At 40.0% G+C, this 17713-nt stretch overlaps 1 protein-coding gene across 1 annotated transcript in view; it reads right to left on the bottom strand.

The window, feature by feature from the left end:
* Nucleotides 1-17713, bottom strand: part of KIAA0319 (KIAA0319 ortholog) — a 56856-nt gene that overhangs the window by 30126 nt on the left and 9017 nt on the right. Inside the window, exons 2-3 of the mRNA XM_066557914.1 lie at nucleotides 14795-14959; nucleotides 4884-5653 (exon numbers count right to left, since the gene is read on the bottom strand). Of these exons, the coding sequence (XP_066414011.1) occupies nucleotides 4884-5653; nucleotides 14795-14843 (819 nt within the window). The 5' untranslated portion in view covers nucleotides 14844-14959. The remainder of the gene's footprint in view (nucleotides 1-4883; nucleotides 5654-14794; nucleotides 14960-17713) is intronic.

The raw sequence follows: 17713 nt of genomic DNA, 5'->3' as shown, positions 1-17713 counted from the left end.
ACAATATACCATGAAGTACACACTTCAAAATAGAAAGAAAGATAAATCTAAGTATCAAAATATCTTTCAGGGGTTTTATACATCCTCTATGGATCAAGTCAATGTATTTTTAACCAAACAGAACTGTTCAGTTTCTGCAGACATCAAAACTGAAACAAAGCCAAAACAAGAGATGAATATCTATGTTATTCAACTGCATTCTAAGTCTTAAATACGAATTCTGAAGGCAAGCCAATCAAACACTAAAAGGCTCACCATCACATAGAGTCCATCAGCCATCTTAAGGCTTCTTAGGTAGAGATTTATGCATTTTGACTGCACCATTATCCCTGCAAATACAATAAGCACAAGAATTAAGTAAAGCCTTATCTATTGAGTAAATGTTTGGAAGATTGCAGCATCAACATAGCAGCAGCTAGACTCTGGCTAAGACCTTAAAAACCCTACTTGGCTTAGCAGATCAGCTGGAAATTAACTGTAAATTTTAAAAATCAATTTTAATTAGAAATTTTAAAAAGAAAATTAATTCTTTGCAGATATCTCACTTCAAGGATGGGCAGCACTGCAGATTTCTGATCTGGGCAGGTGGACAGCACATACTCTGTACAGGTTTCTGAACACACTCATGTTATTGAGCTGCCAGAGACTGACAGTCCATAAGATCCCTCTGAACTCAGATGTAAACCCAACAGTCAGGTGACTCATTTAAGTGACAAACCCCATATTCTCTCTCCCAAATCACATACAGAAACTCCCTGCATTTGACTGCATTTATGACAAGGATGCTCCAAGGGCACAGACTCCAGAGGTCTGTATTTGGTTGGTTTCTCAGTTTAAAATCTCTGTGCAGGTCCTTGCTCAAAGAACACAGCACCTGACACCACATCCTGCTGACTACTGTGAAGGGAGGGAATCGGGGAATTGCATTTTTGCCACCTTGCTCTGTCTGGCTTGTCAAAACAGCTTTGTCTGGAGAAGGGAGTGCATCAGCACAGATCCAGGAACAGAGATATAGAATTGCTGTGGCAGAACTGAGAGGATGATAGGAAAACATTGCATAATGTGCAATAAGGAGGGCAATTCATTAAACTTAGTAGCAAGCATGATGTTAAGACCTTCATATTTTCATAACCTATAAAAAACCACTACAGTTTGAGAGGTTGTTTGGATTATATACCAATGAAAAAACTATTTGGAAACCTCTCGGCATTTTTAATCCAGGGTGAAAATGTAATCTTTCCTTCATAACAAAGTTTGGTTTTCAAAAAACAACCTTTTTTCAGAAGGAAACACAAATATGTGCTAAACAATCCATATGAGATTTGATGAAAATATGTGCTTGCTGGAGAAAGAGACACATAAGAAGGAAATCCTATCACCACTATACACCACAGGCAGCTTCTATTTCACTAGGGTCATAAGTAAAGCTCTCAAACCAGAAAAACTTGAAGCCAAGCTGGAAATTTGTGTTGGGCATACCTGACAGGGCTTAGGTGGCAGAAGACTGGCTGCAGGGGCCACCCTGGTGGTCCCAGTCAGTTTGGCAGTGGATGGAATCAAGCCACCATGCACCAGCACCACAACCTCTCAAACCTAGTCAAACAAGGGCAATAGCCACTGTGGGCAGGGGATGCAGGAGGATGTGGGGGGTTGCACAACAGGAAACATCTGGAAGCAAACATTGTGCACAGGGCTGGAGACACTCTCATGGAAACATGCACTCCATGCCACCTCCCAGGGAAATGAGGCCCACAGAGAAGCCACACCAGTGCAGATGAAACAAAAAGGAAGGAACAGTGGCAGGAGAGAGAAAGAAATGACAAGTGGCAGAAAGGAGACTGCCATGCACTGACTCCAACCTCCTGTGCCACCTGTTTCCTCATCAAAGCAACTGAGCATAATCTGCAGTGAAAGGGAGTGGAGACTAGGAAGGGGACAGGAGATGGGTCTGGACTGAAGCTAATTCTAGGGAAGGTCATTCAAGGGAAAACTATTTGCTAAAACTGCTCATCATCTCCATTTCTCCACACATGTCTAAATTCAAAGGAATTCCCACCTAGGAAACAAAGGTCACTTAGACTTTGGCAGTTTCTGAAAGCCTTCTGCTTCCCCAGATTCTATCTTTACATTAATAGAGAGCCTTTAGAGCCATTTCTCAATACATGTCATGAACAGCTTTTGATGTTATCCCATTAACATGCTTTCTACAGCTCTGCTCACAGAGCACTTCCCAACCACCTTCTAACTACACTTGTCTTACCAGTTCCTCAGCATAATTATCAGCAGTCGCTAAAGACTGACCCAGGTTTGGCATCTCATCCCTTCTGCACGGAAAGCAGCAATCTCATTCCTCAGCCTTTTTATTAGAATTTCAGTGGCTGTGCTAGCATAATGTTAGCATAATATAAAGATCACACAAAAATAACTCTGTGTCCCAGTGAGAAGTAGGTTTCTCTCCATTTCACATTACAATAAACTCCCGTCTACAGTTAGTGTAAAAAGATAAAGCAAAATCTTTATATTCTGGCTGGGATGGGAAAATCAAAGAAGAGACCTACAAAGTAGGCTTGGCCAAATATATTTATCACTGCTGCAGGATGTGAAATCTCAACTTTCATAAAATAGTATTCACATGATCCCTTAGAGACAGGGAACAAACTTGCTCAGCTCTGACACATAGTTTAGGTGAACTTGAAGTTTTATGACTCCTCTAAGGCACAAGGCATAAGCAGTTCAGTCAGCATGGATCCTGACAATTAGCTAAAGATTAGCACCGTGCTAATGGCTCTTCCATTAGGCAGCAAAATGCAATGGAAACAAGTTTCAAGTCTTACTGCATACCTAAAGTATAATATAGAACAAATATAGTGGAGCACAGAGCTACTGCAGGTTCTTGGTGTGGCTTGATTTCCACCACACTACACAGGCAGCAACTAAAAGATGCTTGCAAGTTTTCCCTTGTAGATGGAAGGAAATATGGGAGACGAGCTTAGTATAGCAGTGGTTGGATGGCCTTTATTTTAGCTCAGCTATTGCCCTGTGCTAGGACTAACTGCACCACTAGTGCATGACAGAATGTCACTCTAAATTTTATTAGCAGTGACAGTCTACTTTGTTCTCATACTCTTCATATGTACATATATACATATTTTTTGCATGCTAAGAAAAAAACAACCAATATCTACTCTTCTCACCTAAACCTCCATGTTAATTATGCTCATTTGGAAGTGTGCATGGAAGGAACTCTTAAAAACAAGTCTCCCATCATCAATTCTGCTTGCAGAACCAGCTTGCCTCAGCACTCGTTCTATTTTCAAATGTTCTTCCATACACATGAAAATGAGTTCTGATCTCTTCTCACTTGTGCCAATACACTCCAGACCAATTTAGTCAGTGATAAAAGTCACAGGCTACCTTGACTCTACAGGAGATGGTCCTCAAAAAGCAGCCTGCTGTCATGGCCCCCACTTAACTCCAGGGCAATAATTTCCCTTGCAATTCTTCCAAACAGATCCCACAACAGACCAAAGACTGCTCTACTGCAGCCCATGGTTGTGACTCTGCTTCCTCACTTATTCCTGCCCCTCTTAGGAGCTTCTACCTCATGCCTGCATCCCTAACCAATCCTTTGTTTCCTGCAAGGGTGAGGTCCAGCAGAGTCTCTCCTTCTCAACTCCTGGAAACAACTCAAACCAATAACATTCTTGAAGTTATCAAAAACCTTCAGAAACTTTCTGCACAGCTTTTGCCCTGCTCTCTTGCCCTCCCAGTAGGTATTGGGGTGTCTAAAATCCACCAGGAGGACCAGGGCTGTTAATAAGAGGTTCCTTCCAGTTACCTGAAGTCTTTATCTGTTTCTTATGACTTGCTGCTCTCCACACATCAGTCATCCCCTCCCAGAACTGCAGTTGTCACAGATTTCATGCAACTTTCTTATTTGCTTGCATTTTACTTCTGTACAGTAACAATAATAAATTACCATTTTTACAACAAGAGATACTTACTAGTTACAAAATCTTGTGGTATTTAGAGCAAGTCAGCTAAAACTGATCAATTTCCTCTTTCCTCTGGCAAGGGGAGTCAAACCCAGGGAATACTGAATTTACAGCCTGTTTAAACTTTCCAGCTGAACCTACCCCGTTCTTAAGAAACCAAGGCCCCTTGAGTCTCAACTGATCAAACTAGTTGGCATAAACAGAGAATAAGTGCACCTTACTTATATTGACTTAGATATTGGATTTTAGGTAATTAACCTATTTTTCTAATTATCAGACTCAAGGATTCTGAGAACAGAAACACCTTATCCACTTTATCCAGCTGTACATCATGGTCCAAAACTGCTATCATCCCTCCTTAAGTTCCATGCCCCTCTCATGTTTTAAAAGCATTATAAAAATTAACTCAGCACTTACATCTGTAACACCACTGTGCATTAGTAGCATGAAACCATGAAGCAGGCCTAATTTTGTTGATGGAGGAGCTTATGTTCCCTGATTCTGGCCTTTGGATACCACAGGGTCTGCTAGTACTGCTCTGCTAACTTCTTCCAGTGAGTCACCAGGGGTCAGAAATGAAGAACACTGTAACACTGTAACACCAGGTCCAGGTTCACTAATTTGTACACTTTCAAGGAAACCTCACAGTGCCCTAAAGGGAACGTTACTCCTTATCATCTGATGAAAAAAAAAAAAAATCCTTTAGTGATTCATCTGTCTCTTAAGACAATCCTCTTCCCTTCAGCCTCTTCTACACAGTAACACGACTGTAAGCCATTTGAGAGTTGTAATATTATAAAGCAATAACCTAAGATTTTCAAAGATTTGAAAACTAAAATAATTGCCAAGTAGCCTCACCATAGCCTGCTTCCTTAGGGGTAAACATACCTCTTTTTGCAAAGCATCCTCAGGTTGTGAAAGGAGTGGAACTGCTGCTTCCCTTTCAAATGTTTTCCCAGGGAGTGGTGTAATCTCCGGAGGGGACAACCTCTCTGTGGGGTGTTCATTGACAGAAGTCAGTTCAGAGCTGTTTTTATTCAGAAGGCTTTCTACCTTCCCAGATACCCCTTTCTTTTCAGCAAAATATTCCTGGTTATCTCCATCATCACCCGTGGAAGTGTTGAAGCCATTTTCACCTGCCACTATCAGGCCCCAGTCAGCATAATCCATACTGTCCTTCTGCTCATTTTTGATGCCCACCTGAAAGGGGTCCTGCTCCAACTCTTTATAATCATCAATGTATTCAGGTATCTCCTCAAGGCTGGGATCTTTGCCAAGCAGAGACAGCTTCTTCAGGCTGCTCACTTCCTCTGACGGCTCATTCTGGACTCCTACAGAGTGGACCATACTTGGGATCACTTGCCCAAGCCCTAGCAGTGAGGCTGGCCTCTGGGAAGGCCTCAGCACAAAGGTAAGGTAGGACTTCACAGTTTCAATTTTTTTAGGCTCACAATTGTCCTTGTGTTGGCAGTTGACGATGTAACAGCGTCGTTCAAACATCCAGGACAAGTCACAACCAGAGAGGTCACAGCACGCTGCGATGCAGTCGGACACGGACAAAGCGTGAGGAACTCGCATGATTTTAGTGGTTTCTAAGTTGGGAGATATTACGGCACCTGAGTATGTGGCTCCTTCTCTGCACTGCTCACAACTGGAACCTGCAACAACACCACCAACATAAGGCACAGCACTACATCCAAGTGATAATAGAGTTTATTGTGACCATAAATAGCTTTCAAGATAGAGACACATGGTATTCTGTTTAAAAGAGCGCATTTCCTTTCACTAACATCATCACTACTTTTTTAAGCATGTCCCTTTCCAGTAAAAATTGTACTTTAGAGGATTTTTCAGTGTAGGACCTTGACATATTTTGCAGAAGTAACTTTTACTCCTGTGCTACAATTCAAATACATAGAGATAAAAGCAAATTGCCAACACTTAAAAACAAGAAAAGAGCAGAGAAAAAAAAATACAACACCAAAAAAACAAAACAAAACAAAAAAAACCCAAAACAAAAACAAAAAACCAAAAAAAACCACCAAAAAAACCCAAAACCATGTGGTATCTTCATTACTTCCGCAGCATGTTCCGACTGGAATCTTTAGAAACATGTTTAGAAACAAAACTCAAATAAGATGCTGTAACAGGTCATTTTTTCACTTGAGAGAAAAGGGAGCAAAACTCTAAATAGGAGAAAGATTTGCCATCTCATCTTAATGTCATGACGAGTTCCTCACCCCAACATACTCACTGATCTTAATATAAAACCTGGATCAATTTCTCAAACTTCTGCTGCTTTACCCACAAGTTCATGTGAAAACCCAAGAGCTTGCTCCAGTATGGAGCTCTTTCCTTCATTTCCAGTAACGCTGAAATTTTTTAACATGACATTGGAATTATTTTCATAGCACATTACAGACTGAGAGTGAAATGGTCAAAAAAAGCATGAATCAACATTACATATTCCAGTCAGTTTTTAACATCTTTTCTAGGTGTTTTTTCCCTGCTTATAACTGCTCTTCATAATTCTTCTCCCTAAAATCTGATTATGTTTCAAGAAAGTTGAGTAAAGACAGAAAATTATTCTCTTTGGTTTTCAACTGGAATTGCTATCTCAATGAATGAAAACAAATGTGACCCCACTGTGGAGCTAACACAGGAATGGAAGACAAAGCTGACTTTGCTTGCTTGTACCTCATTATTCACAATAGGAAAAATGAAATCAAGGAGTAGGAATAGTAGGAGTGGCAATAGGGGTTAGGTCAGAATATGAGATGCAGAGATTCTCCAGCACCACATTACAGTTCCCACCACCTCATCTGGGCTGAACTGCAGCACACTCCTTCACAATACATGGTCTGAATATGGCTATCAAAATATATGTGCAGAATCAAACTGCCTGGGAAGAATGTAAAGCTTGCAAAGTAGGTTAGTTCAATGAAAAAAACCAAACAAACCCAAATCAAACAAACAAAAAAATTGCACAATATACTGAGGGACAGAGAGGGCAAGATGGTATGATGGTTTTGCAGAGCTGGCTGTGTGGGGTAAGGAAAAACATGAAATGAAACAAATTTTAAAGAAGATTGATGATATGCAAAAATATAGCTGAATAGGAAGCTGACAAAAAGGATAAGAACTTCAAGAACCATTTTTCTGACTGCAGCTGCTCCTTCACACAGAACTAGGATGCTGTCAACTGTTCCACTTTACACTTTCAGTGAAAAAAATCTACCCAGGGAAACAAGCACTTAAAACAACCTATCCTGTTCTTATACAGCCCAAACATGACGTATCCTTATCTGTACCCAGAAGATGCTCAAGATTTCTGCATTTTTTTTCTGTTACACTGCATATAAACATTTTCTCTACATTCCCTTTTACCTCCAAGAACATAAGACGGTGGCAGAGACTCAGAATTGCCATCACAAGTCTTTTGTTTAAGTTGTCTGCACAACTTAGAACAGGGGAGCCAGAAAAAGTCTGGGTTAAAATGAAGTATAGGAGTCAGGCATCCCATTCAACCATTCTGTCTTTTTGCAGCTCAAATGCATTTAGTTAATCCCATAAATCAGTAGAGAGATGAGTAACAGGCCTTTAAAAAGGGAAAACAGAAACATGACTCTGTGCAAATGTGTAATATCAGGTCAGCAAAAAATCATTGCAATGAATACTTTAGGAACAGCACTATTAATGTGGGCCAAAAAGCTCCTTTGATGGCTGCTTTCATCACCCCCACTTCTTTAACTTATTCCTGAAACAGAACGTGAAGAGTATGTTAAAAAAAAAAACAAACTGAAAGTTTCACTATTTATTTGCTCAGAACAGAATGACCAATAGTTTTTGCTTAAGAGACAGGCCTACACAACTGGGACACTCCACAGCTCTAACGTGAGGCCAGGCTTCAAGTCCTCAATCAACTTCAAATCTCACTGCACCACTTTCAGTTTGACACATCATTTATCACACTGCAGTGTCAACATCCCTCAAGATTCATGGTGCTTTTTTAACCATAGAGAGAAACTTGTGCAGCATATTTCTAAGATGATACATGACTTTGAACCTAGATCTCCCCAAGTACGCAACCTAGCCACAAACCTTGGCTACCTGCTTTTGCAAATGTGAGAAGGTTTCATCCCAACAAGGAGCAGAAAAAAATCTCAAAGTAATGGAAGTTTCATCTTGCTTTATCTAGCATTACACCTGAGCTGAATTGTAGCAGTAGGTGTGCAAGAAAGGATGAATTCATCAAGCTCTTTTGGCCTCATACTGGGTGCGTCTACTTCACATAAAAAATATGTATGATTTACTTGGAGTGAACTTGATCTGATCTCTAATTTCATATTCACTTACATCTCATCTCCAGTCTGCAGTGGACTCAGAGATAGCGAGGTCTCTTATTTACAGAAAATTAACTGAAGGTGTGCAATATAAAAGGTCACTTAGTAACATTTGTATCTGTCACAGTACTACCCACTGTGTGAGATCACAGCACAACTATTTTATTTTAATAAACTTATCTCAGTTATTAAACCTCTGTTCTACTCCGACCACTAATGGCAAAACCCAGCATCATGCAATTCTGTTTCAGAAGAACTCATTCAAGTTACCAATAGGAAGACTGATTCCCTTTATTTAAACCCCCCAAAACCCTCTGGAACATAAGTCAAAAGCCTAAAACTTCTGCAAGCAAAGTGTTTCCCTCGCTCTTAGCTGCACCCTGTTACATCTACAGCAGGACAACACTGACATATCCAGAGACCTAGTCAGGCAAGATGGTTACCATTAAAAAAAAACCCAACCTGTATCCCCTACCAAAATCCTAACAGAGTCACAGTGTGGAATACAGTTTCATTTTAAAGAGATTCACTCTTTTAATGAGGGAACATCCATACGTTTCTTTGAGCTTCACACTTCTGCTCCTTCACGTCTTGGAGCATGAGTCCATTGATGTCAGGAGCCCATTGGGAACACAGCTGTTCCCCTGTTGCGGCTGGCTGGAGACCCTTCCTCAAGTGGACAAGGAAACCTAAGAGTTTCTCTCCCCCATGCTTGTCACAGACATATTTTATGAAAAATCCTTTTGCCAGGATCTTTTCTCCTGAGAAGCTGAGAACCTTCAGCTTCTCCATGTTTTGCTGCTGTGGAATGCATAAGGGGCATCTTTGATTGGTCTCATGTGATTGTTTTTAACTAATGGCCAATCAAAGTCCAGCTCTCTCAGACTCTCTGGTCAGTCAGGAGATTTCATTATCATTCCTTTCCATTCCTTTCAAGCCTTCTGATGAAATCCTTTCTTCTATTCTTTAGTATAGTTTTAATACATAATTTTCTTATAATATAAAATATATCATAAAATAATAAATTTTAAATATATCATAAAATAATAATTTTTTCAGCCTTCTGAAAAATGGAGTCAAGATTCTCATCTCTTCCCTCGGCTCTGGGACCCCTGCAAACACCACCACACGTGCTCACACAGCCATGAGCACTTGAAAGATTTGCCAGCAAGTATTCTTTAGAGAGTCGGTAAAAAATTGACCATGTACTAACACTTAGGTCATCACAGCTCATCACCCCAGCAGAACTATCCACTCTGCTTGCTTTCCCTAGCAGCAAGCACTGTAAGAAGAAGCAGAAAGAAGTGGCAAAAGGAAATGTACAGTAATAGAGAAAAGCTCAGATTCAGACCCTGCACCAAGAATCATCACATTTGACCAGAATCCCATTACCTTTTTTCTGGCAGCACAACATTGAGAGTCCACATAGCACATTATTCTCACAGCCTAAAAGCCTCTACCTGAGCATGGAGGATCCTATAGCATTTTGCTACAGGAAGAGTAGGATTGTCCCTGTTTTCTTGCCATATGCTCCATCTACTCTCTTTTAGCAGCAAACTAGTTCTATTCTGTTTTTAGGCTTAGTGATCCTTTTTAAAATCTATTCAAGTAACTTTTATCTCATTTGGTGAATTTTGAGATGAAAGACATCGCATCAGTAAAAAACAAGTTTTGTTTTTTCCTACTACCATTATAACACACTGAAACAATTTTGATAAGTTTCTGGAAACAAAATTAAAGTAAGTTTTTAATTTTAGTTACAGTCATCTAAGAGGAGAAAGTAAAATTCCAATTTTCAAGCTAGAGATAATTTCCACAGCAGAGCTATAAACCCCTGCAAAGCACACTTCATATCATAAATGATGAAAAAGGCTTATACTCAATCACCTTTGGTAATGCCCTACAGAGGGTACTGTCCTTGAAACCAGAAAAGCAGTAGCACTGACATCGGAACATTTCAACAGCTGAAATTTTACTGCATTGGTTCCTCTAGCAGCAGCTAACATCCCTCCACACCATGAAAGCACTTTCATTCTTTTACTTCAGGCTGCCCTGAGGTTGTCTCTCAGGTCTTTAAACACAGATACATATGCGATAACAAAGGCTATCAACAGTAATCATCTGCAAATAATGATTTGCAAAGCCTTTATGGTCATTACAGCAGCCTTCACACTTCTTTTGTCCAAAATCTGTCAAGGCATCATAATTAGTTCAGTGGGTCTGATCATCCTTTCCAAGTATTGTTTTCATTCCATCAATTGTCATATTCCCTGTTTGTCGCTGATAAATCAACTAAGTGCTATTTAAAAAGAAGGGGGAAAAATATTAAGAAAACAGAAGGGTAGATGCACAGCTGCAACTATTGCATCCCTCCACAAGGAAATACCAGATCACTTCCAATGGAGGCATGGACAATGTGAACTAACCTGGCATATGGTGTAACTCACTATGATCTCAGAGATTGTAATCAAGCACTACACCACCCTGTATCTCTGGAAAGACCTGTGTGAACCAGGACACTAGAACATCTAGGCATGGTAGTATAAGTAACAAAGAATGCACCATGACCCCAGGGCAGTGGTTCCACTGTCATTTCAAAGGCGCACCCACATCGTAAAGTGTTCCTTGACACTCCTGGCTTGGGCTTTACATGTTAGACATGTAGGAAGAAAAGGGTATTAATCTTTTTCAAAGTCCAAGACCAGTAGTAGTGAAAAGTGTTGAAAATTGAGGGCTTGTAATATATTTAGAAACACCTTTTGCTAGAGTAAATAAAAGGACATTGGTTATCAAAGTTTTATCAAGTAAATAAAAGGACATTGAAGGTTATCAAGGAATCTGGGAGGTCATATAATCTACATCTGGGCTAGGTGGACTTGAAAACAGGAGACCAGATGACACAAGACCTATGACTGCAATTACCTGGTAATTGCTGTTTATATTTTTGTTGGAGAGGCTAATCTCAAAACAAAGCACACAACACGCACACACAATATGACCAAACCAAGAGTCAGCCATGAGAATGCTATTGACAATATTTGCAGAAATGCATTTTAACAGCAGTATTTACAAGGTCTGCTTCAAATGCCAAATTAAATATGCCTGCTCAAGATGAGAGCTAGACTTAATTGCTTCCAAGATCGTGGACTCCCAGTTGCAAAGTAAACTCACTTTTCTGTGCTGGAAAACAATGTCTCCTCTCTCTCATAGAGAAAAAAGAAATTGATACATTAGCAAAAAAACATTAATTAATGGCCAGGATAATTGAAATGTATTTCAATATATGCTGCTTTCATCAATGAATGGATTCAAAAAACTGAAACAAGATTATAAGCACACTAAGGAATATGTATATGGATAAATTAGGAGCTGCATCCAGAGATTTTGGAAATCAATCACCCAAAATGCATGAGATGTTGAGTGACAGAGGCATGGTACCCACTCATATCTATTGCTACACTCACCTCAAGCCTCCTGAGAGGCATGCACATTTGTCAGTGATGGATATCTGTATCAATTAGGTTTATGTGGCACATCTTGGTAGTTGGGGCAGGGGGAAATTGACTGCCAGAATATCTTTGTGAGAAGACACCAGAAAATGCCCCATGTCAGGACAGAACCTGTTACAAGACTGACTCACAACTGGCCAAGGTTGAACCAAATGGATGGTGGCAGCTCCTCTGTGATAAGGTTTTACAAAGAGGCAAAAAATCTGGCACAAGTGCAGCAGGCAGGAGAGAGGAGCAAGAAAATGTGAGAAAAGCCATGCTGTATACAGCAAGGTCACTGAAGAAGGGGTAGGAGGTGGTCCAGTGCCAGTGGAGGGATTCCCCTGCAGCTGTGGTAAAAACAATGGTGATTCACTGCTTCATTGTCCTGCTGCGGTCCATGGAGATCCACACTGAAGCAGATACCCAGCCCTAAAGCCCATGGAGGACCCCACCTTGAACCAGGTGGGTAAGCCTGGAAGGAAGTTGTGAACCCTTGAAAAACCCAGGCTGGAGCAGGCTCCTGGCCTGAATCACAAGCCCATGAAGAGGAGTCCATACAGAAACACATTTTCCAGCAGGACCTGTGACCCCACAGGGGATCCATGCTGGAACAGCCTGTACCTGAAGGACTTTCATGTGAAAAGGACCCATGGTAGTGTAGTTCTTGAAGAATTTGAGCCAATGGGAAAGACCCCATACTGGAGTAGGGAAAGGGTGAGGAAAAAGCAGCAACAGAGTGGAAGCATTATGAACTAATTGCAACCTTCAGTACCCTGATTTTCTGAGCTGCTCACGGAAAGAAGAAAGAATAATTGGGAGTAAAGTTGAATATAGAAAGATGGGAGAAGTGAGGGCAAGGTGTTTCTATAGTAGTTCTTACTTCTCATTATCCTGCTCTGCTTAATTGACAATAAATTAAATAAATTTCACTAAGTCAAGTTTTGTCAGCTCTTGACTGTAACAGGTACATGAATGAGACATGACCTGTCTCAATCTCAGTCCATGGAGTTTTTAATCTTATTTTTCTCTTCTATCTTGCTGAGAAAGGGAAGTGATAGAGTGACTTGTTGTGTTCCTGGCAGCCAGCAAAGGTCAACCCACACATTCATTAGAAGCAGTAAAACACTATTAGTCAAAAACTATCATGCATGAAATAAAACTAAGTAAACATTACCTAAACAGGACAGAGTAGCCCACCTCAATGTCTTTTAATGAACCAGAGCACATTTTTCAATATCCTTCCAACATTATTCATCAGTGAGGCTGTTTTTCTCTTCCCTCGGTGATGGAGTATCAAGCCTTTCTTTCCTATATTAAGTCAGTCTTCTCATTATCTTAAATTAAAGCAAGTGTTGAGATAACTTGGGGTTTTTTTTAAAGAAAAGGTAGCTTTTAAAAGCACAAGCTCATGTGCAGAAAAAACCTGCAGAATGAACATCTAGCAAATTCCTGAGTGTCAGTCAATTCACTTTAAAGCCTGCACTGAAAAGAAGTCCTTTTGACTTAGAAAAGGTAAGTATTTACTGATACACTGTAGTAAGCAAATCCCGGAACTTAGCAGGAACCTCCCAGTTTAATATTAATTGTACTAAAATACCACAAATTACTGAGATGGAAATAAATACTAACATTTTTACTAAAATAATATGAGCTATTAGGTTATATTATCCTCTAAACACTGTGAACTGGTAGTGAGATACAGGCAGAGGCTTGAAATACAGCCGGCATTTTGAGAGCAATGGTCTTGTTCTCAGATAAGCAAAGAGAGCATAGCAAATTTGCAATTAAAACAGATAACTTCCTATATGCATGTGGAAGATGTTCTAATCTGCTAACATTTAACAGTATTATCACAAGCATGAAACTGTGACATTCTCTACAGGCAAATTTCAGTATTTACTGCACATTACTGTCTTCTGCTGAAGTTGCTTTGTTTTTTTTTTTTTCCCTAAAGATGCTAGCATAGACCGTACAGCAGGTACTCAGTATCTCACAGGAGAGGATTTTATTTACAAAAGGCACACTTCTTCACTACAGCAACAAAAAACTCAGCTCCATGTTCTCTTCAAAAAGCTTGGCACTATGAGATCCTCACGGTGATCTTGATGACTACCTCAAACACCACCTACAAGCTCAGACATAGGTAATGACTATCCCCCTCAGCTGTAGGCTAATATCCATCCCCTTTAATCCAACTTTTCCAAATTCAGCAGTCAAATTAAGCTTTAGCATATTAAGCAAGTCTCTCCCTCATGAAACAGCTCGAAGTGAGAGTCAGACAGTGGTGCATTATTTTCTCAATTTCTGCTAATATGGATACTACCAGTACCACCAGAGATAGAATTCAAACAATATTTTTTTAAGGAAATAAACCCCACTTCTTAATATATTTTTCTTCAGTTACAATATCAAAACTACCTGCACCAGATTAAGTCTCTCTCTGACAGAGGCAGTATTAATCATTCTTCATCTGTCTGCTTATGCAAATAAATTACCTATTCCTGTGGCTGAAGCAGAAACTTACAGGACTTTCCTGTGTTTTTTTGAAACGATAGATATGTTTGTAGAGAGTATGATGAGGTGAGAGATGTGAACCATGCTACTCATATATAAAAATTCAGAACAAAAATGTAGCTCACAATGCAAGCAACACATTATTCCTCAATTGCTCTCCTGGAAGTGAAAAAGAGGGAAACCTCTTTGAACCCTCCCACCACCCACTCTCACCCTATGCATCTCCCCCAAAGCAGCCTGCTGAAACTGGCTTCAAACATCTACTCACAACTGCTTTCCTCCCTTGCAACTTACAAAGTTGTAACTTACCAAAACTTTTACCACTGAGGAATCACAGCATTTCCCAACTTTTGCCTTATTCATATTTATTTCACAGCTGTATACACACTTCAGGAGTATTAAATTCATTTGTTCTGTCTGGATGATTCAGACACAGAAAAAGTACTCCTACCTGTTATTGTCCATAGGAACAGGCAGAGTACACCAGGTCCAAATGCCATGCTGCACCAGGAAGGCAGTGACAACCGCTTTTCCAGCCAGTGGTGTGGGAATTATAGGTCTTAATGCTGGGGTTTTTTTCTAATATTGTTTAGTGCCCTGCTGTGGCCATCAAGCACTGAAACAGATAGCACAGGAAAAAATTAGGTCAGATGTGAGCATTAGAATTAGAATTAATTAGAATGTCAGAGTTAAAGACAATAGACAGGTGACATGCAGGCTTTATCATTACTTCCTGACTTCTTGATGGATGACATAGTAGATCAGGCATGCTGAAGATACAGAACAAATTACCTACCTGGAAATCTCTTTCTCTAGAGATACAGAAACACCCTAGAAATATTTGCACTCTTGGCCTCCAGTATCTCAAACCCCACAAATTCTCTGTCTGCAGTTATCCAGACCCTGGTTTAGCTGTGACTTTAAACTAGCAGGTAATTTTAACCAAGGAATCACAGACAGCATTCTCCATGCTAAAATCCATGCAGTGTTAAGTCAGCTTTTGAGTGCTCAAGCTATTCTTTCCCAGCTATCAAGGCAATGCAAGCAGACACTACTCCAGAATTTCTAGGGAGACATCCCTTGTCAGGACACTAAATTCTCCAAGTAAGGTATCCTGAGCAACAAATAGATGTAAGGAATGAATAGTTCAAAGCAACATTACTCATGCAAGACTCATGCAACAAAAAAACCAGTTTAGCCAAACTCCCCCCACATAAAGGATCCTAAATGGATGCTTGACCAAGAAACACTTGTGTAAATGAAAACACAGGTAGTGTTTTTTTCAGTGAACAGCCCTTTTCAAGGCAGAGTATCACACATTCATTACATGACTTTCATATTTCAGCTGCCTATATCTACATGTGATAAAAATGCTGCTAACTGGCTGTTCTTGGCAGGTTCCTTGCCACACATAATTTTATATGATGAAAAACCGCCTAGGTTTTTCCCTTGCAAAAGGAAAAGTAAGTTACTTAGACAAGCCAGGGCTGACTGAACTAGATTAGAAACCCTAGCAGCTCAGCAGTTGGACTTTTGCTCTCTGAAAAGGGATCCTTTATAGGTGGCATGTGTTTAAGTCACACAAACAACTGGACTCTGATCTGCAACTTGCACTTCTGTGACTGACCACAGCTTTTGCAAAGCAAGACATGTATTTATCTCAAGACAAAAGGGACCAGTTGTTTGTTTTAGATATTAGGAGTTCTATCAAAAGCTGAGTGGATCAACTGATGGAATAAATATTTCCCCCAGTTAGCTCACTAAAGAGTGTGGCTGCCTCCCTGAGGAAGCTGGACCAGCACAAGCCAAGTGAACACGAACAGGTCGCTTAACCTGATACAGAGTATAAAAACTAAACAACTAGCAAAAAAATCTAAAAGACAGCAATGGGCTTGAGCTAGCTTCAACCCATATGTCCCATTCCTCTGACAGAGGATGCTGTGATGCTGGGATTATAGAAATCAATGAAGGGAATCATACTGGTATTCAGATAAAACTGCATACTGCCACTGCTACATTTTGCCAAGTATAATGGATTTTGCATTGTGATTTCAGCATACTCTGTATTGCTTCACTAAATCAGAAATCCCATGTCACAGTAAGTATCTCCAAATAATTAAGTCTGATATTAGACATTGCATTATTCTTACTCTTACTAACTTTCCAAAAGCCTGATCCTCAACTTCTTGTTTTGTTCTATCCAACATAAAACAAAATCCCCTTCCTAAGGCAGCTGCCTTAGTGAGGATAAGGTGGTCTCCCAACCTATTCCATGCTTCACAATTAGAAAAATTATCTCTGATCACAAAAAAACCAAACCCAAAACAACAAAAACCCAAACAAACACACATTATACTGCTTCTAAGACGATGCTATTTTAATACCTGTTGTTAGATGTTCTCTCAGGAAGCAATTCCTGCCAGAGGAGCTGTGCTCCTCTGTAGCAAATTTAGTAAGTCTTGACTTGAGAAAGAGCAAAAGGTTGTTTGGATGCTTCCAGGTACTACTTCTGTGATACAAAATTTTCAGCAACAGGGCCATTTTTTGCTGTCTTGCATTACCTAATTGCTCTTCTGTCCTTCTATTAACTATAACCTTATTAATATACTATAATATATTCCATATACTTTAATCTTAGTTTTGTAGCAGACAAAGACCAAAAGTTCTTATTTTCTTTAGGCCAAGTCATTCTAAACGATCCACTTCTGCAGCCACTGAAATAGCCACTGAGCAGGGTCAAGGTACAGGATCATTGGCAACTGAACAGAAATGAGCAATTTTGCACAAGAGGGAAAGTGTCAGTCCTGAAGGTCCCACAACATGGAACCTTGTATTTTGATTTCACTGTAAAGGTGATGCGAACGGAATTGCTTAATTTCACACTGAAATGAATTATGAAGATTAACACAACCCATCCACACAATGGTTAGGGTTAGAAGGGACTTCTGTAGATACCTTATCCACACCCCTCAGCTCAAGTGGGGTAGCCTGGAGCTGGCTTCCAAGGACCACGTCCAGACAGATCCAGTATCTCTGAGGATGGAGACTCCACAACCTTCCTGGACAATCTGCCAGTATATGGTCACCTTCACCATGAGAAAGTCTATTTATCCAGAATCTCAGTTATGCAGACTGATCTCCAGCTGAAGAGAGATGGCTTCTTAAGCCTTTCCTTAAGCTGAATCGAGCAGCATACACTTGCCCATGTAACAATGTGTCATCTAACACATTACTCAAAGTGATTATTTTTATTTGGTGCTTTATTTCAGACACTCAAACTAAACCAGAAAGATATACAGAGTGTAAAATGTTTACAGGCTTCATCTTGCAATGGTTTTTGAAACATTTCTGTGGATTTTGAGAAAAAACA

Source organism: Molothrus aeneus, chromosome 1, assembly GCF_037042795.1.
Source record: "Molothrus aeneus isolate 106 chromosome 1, BPBGC_Maene_1.0, whole genome shotgun sequence".
In the NCBI taxonomy this organism is placed as follows: Eukaryota; Metazoa; Chordata; class Aves; order Passeriformes; family Icteridae; genus Molothrus; species Molothrus aeneus.
This window is presented reverse-complemented; position numbering and strand designations above follow the sequence as displayed.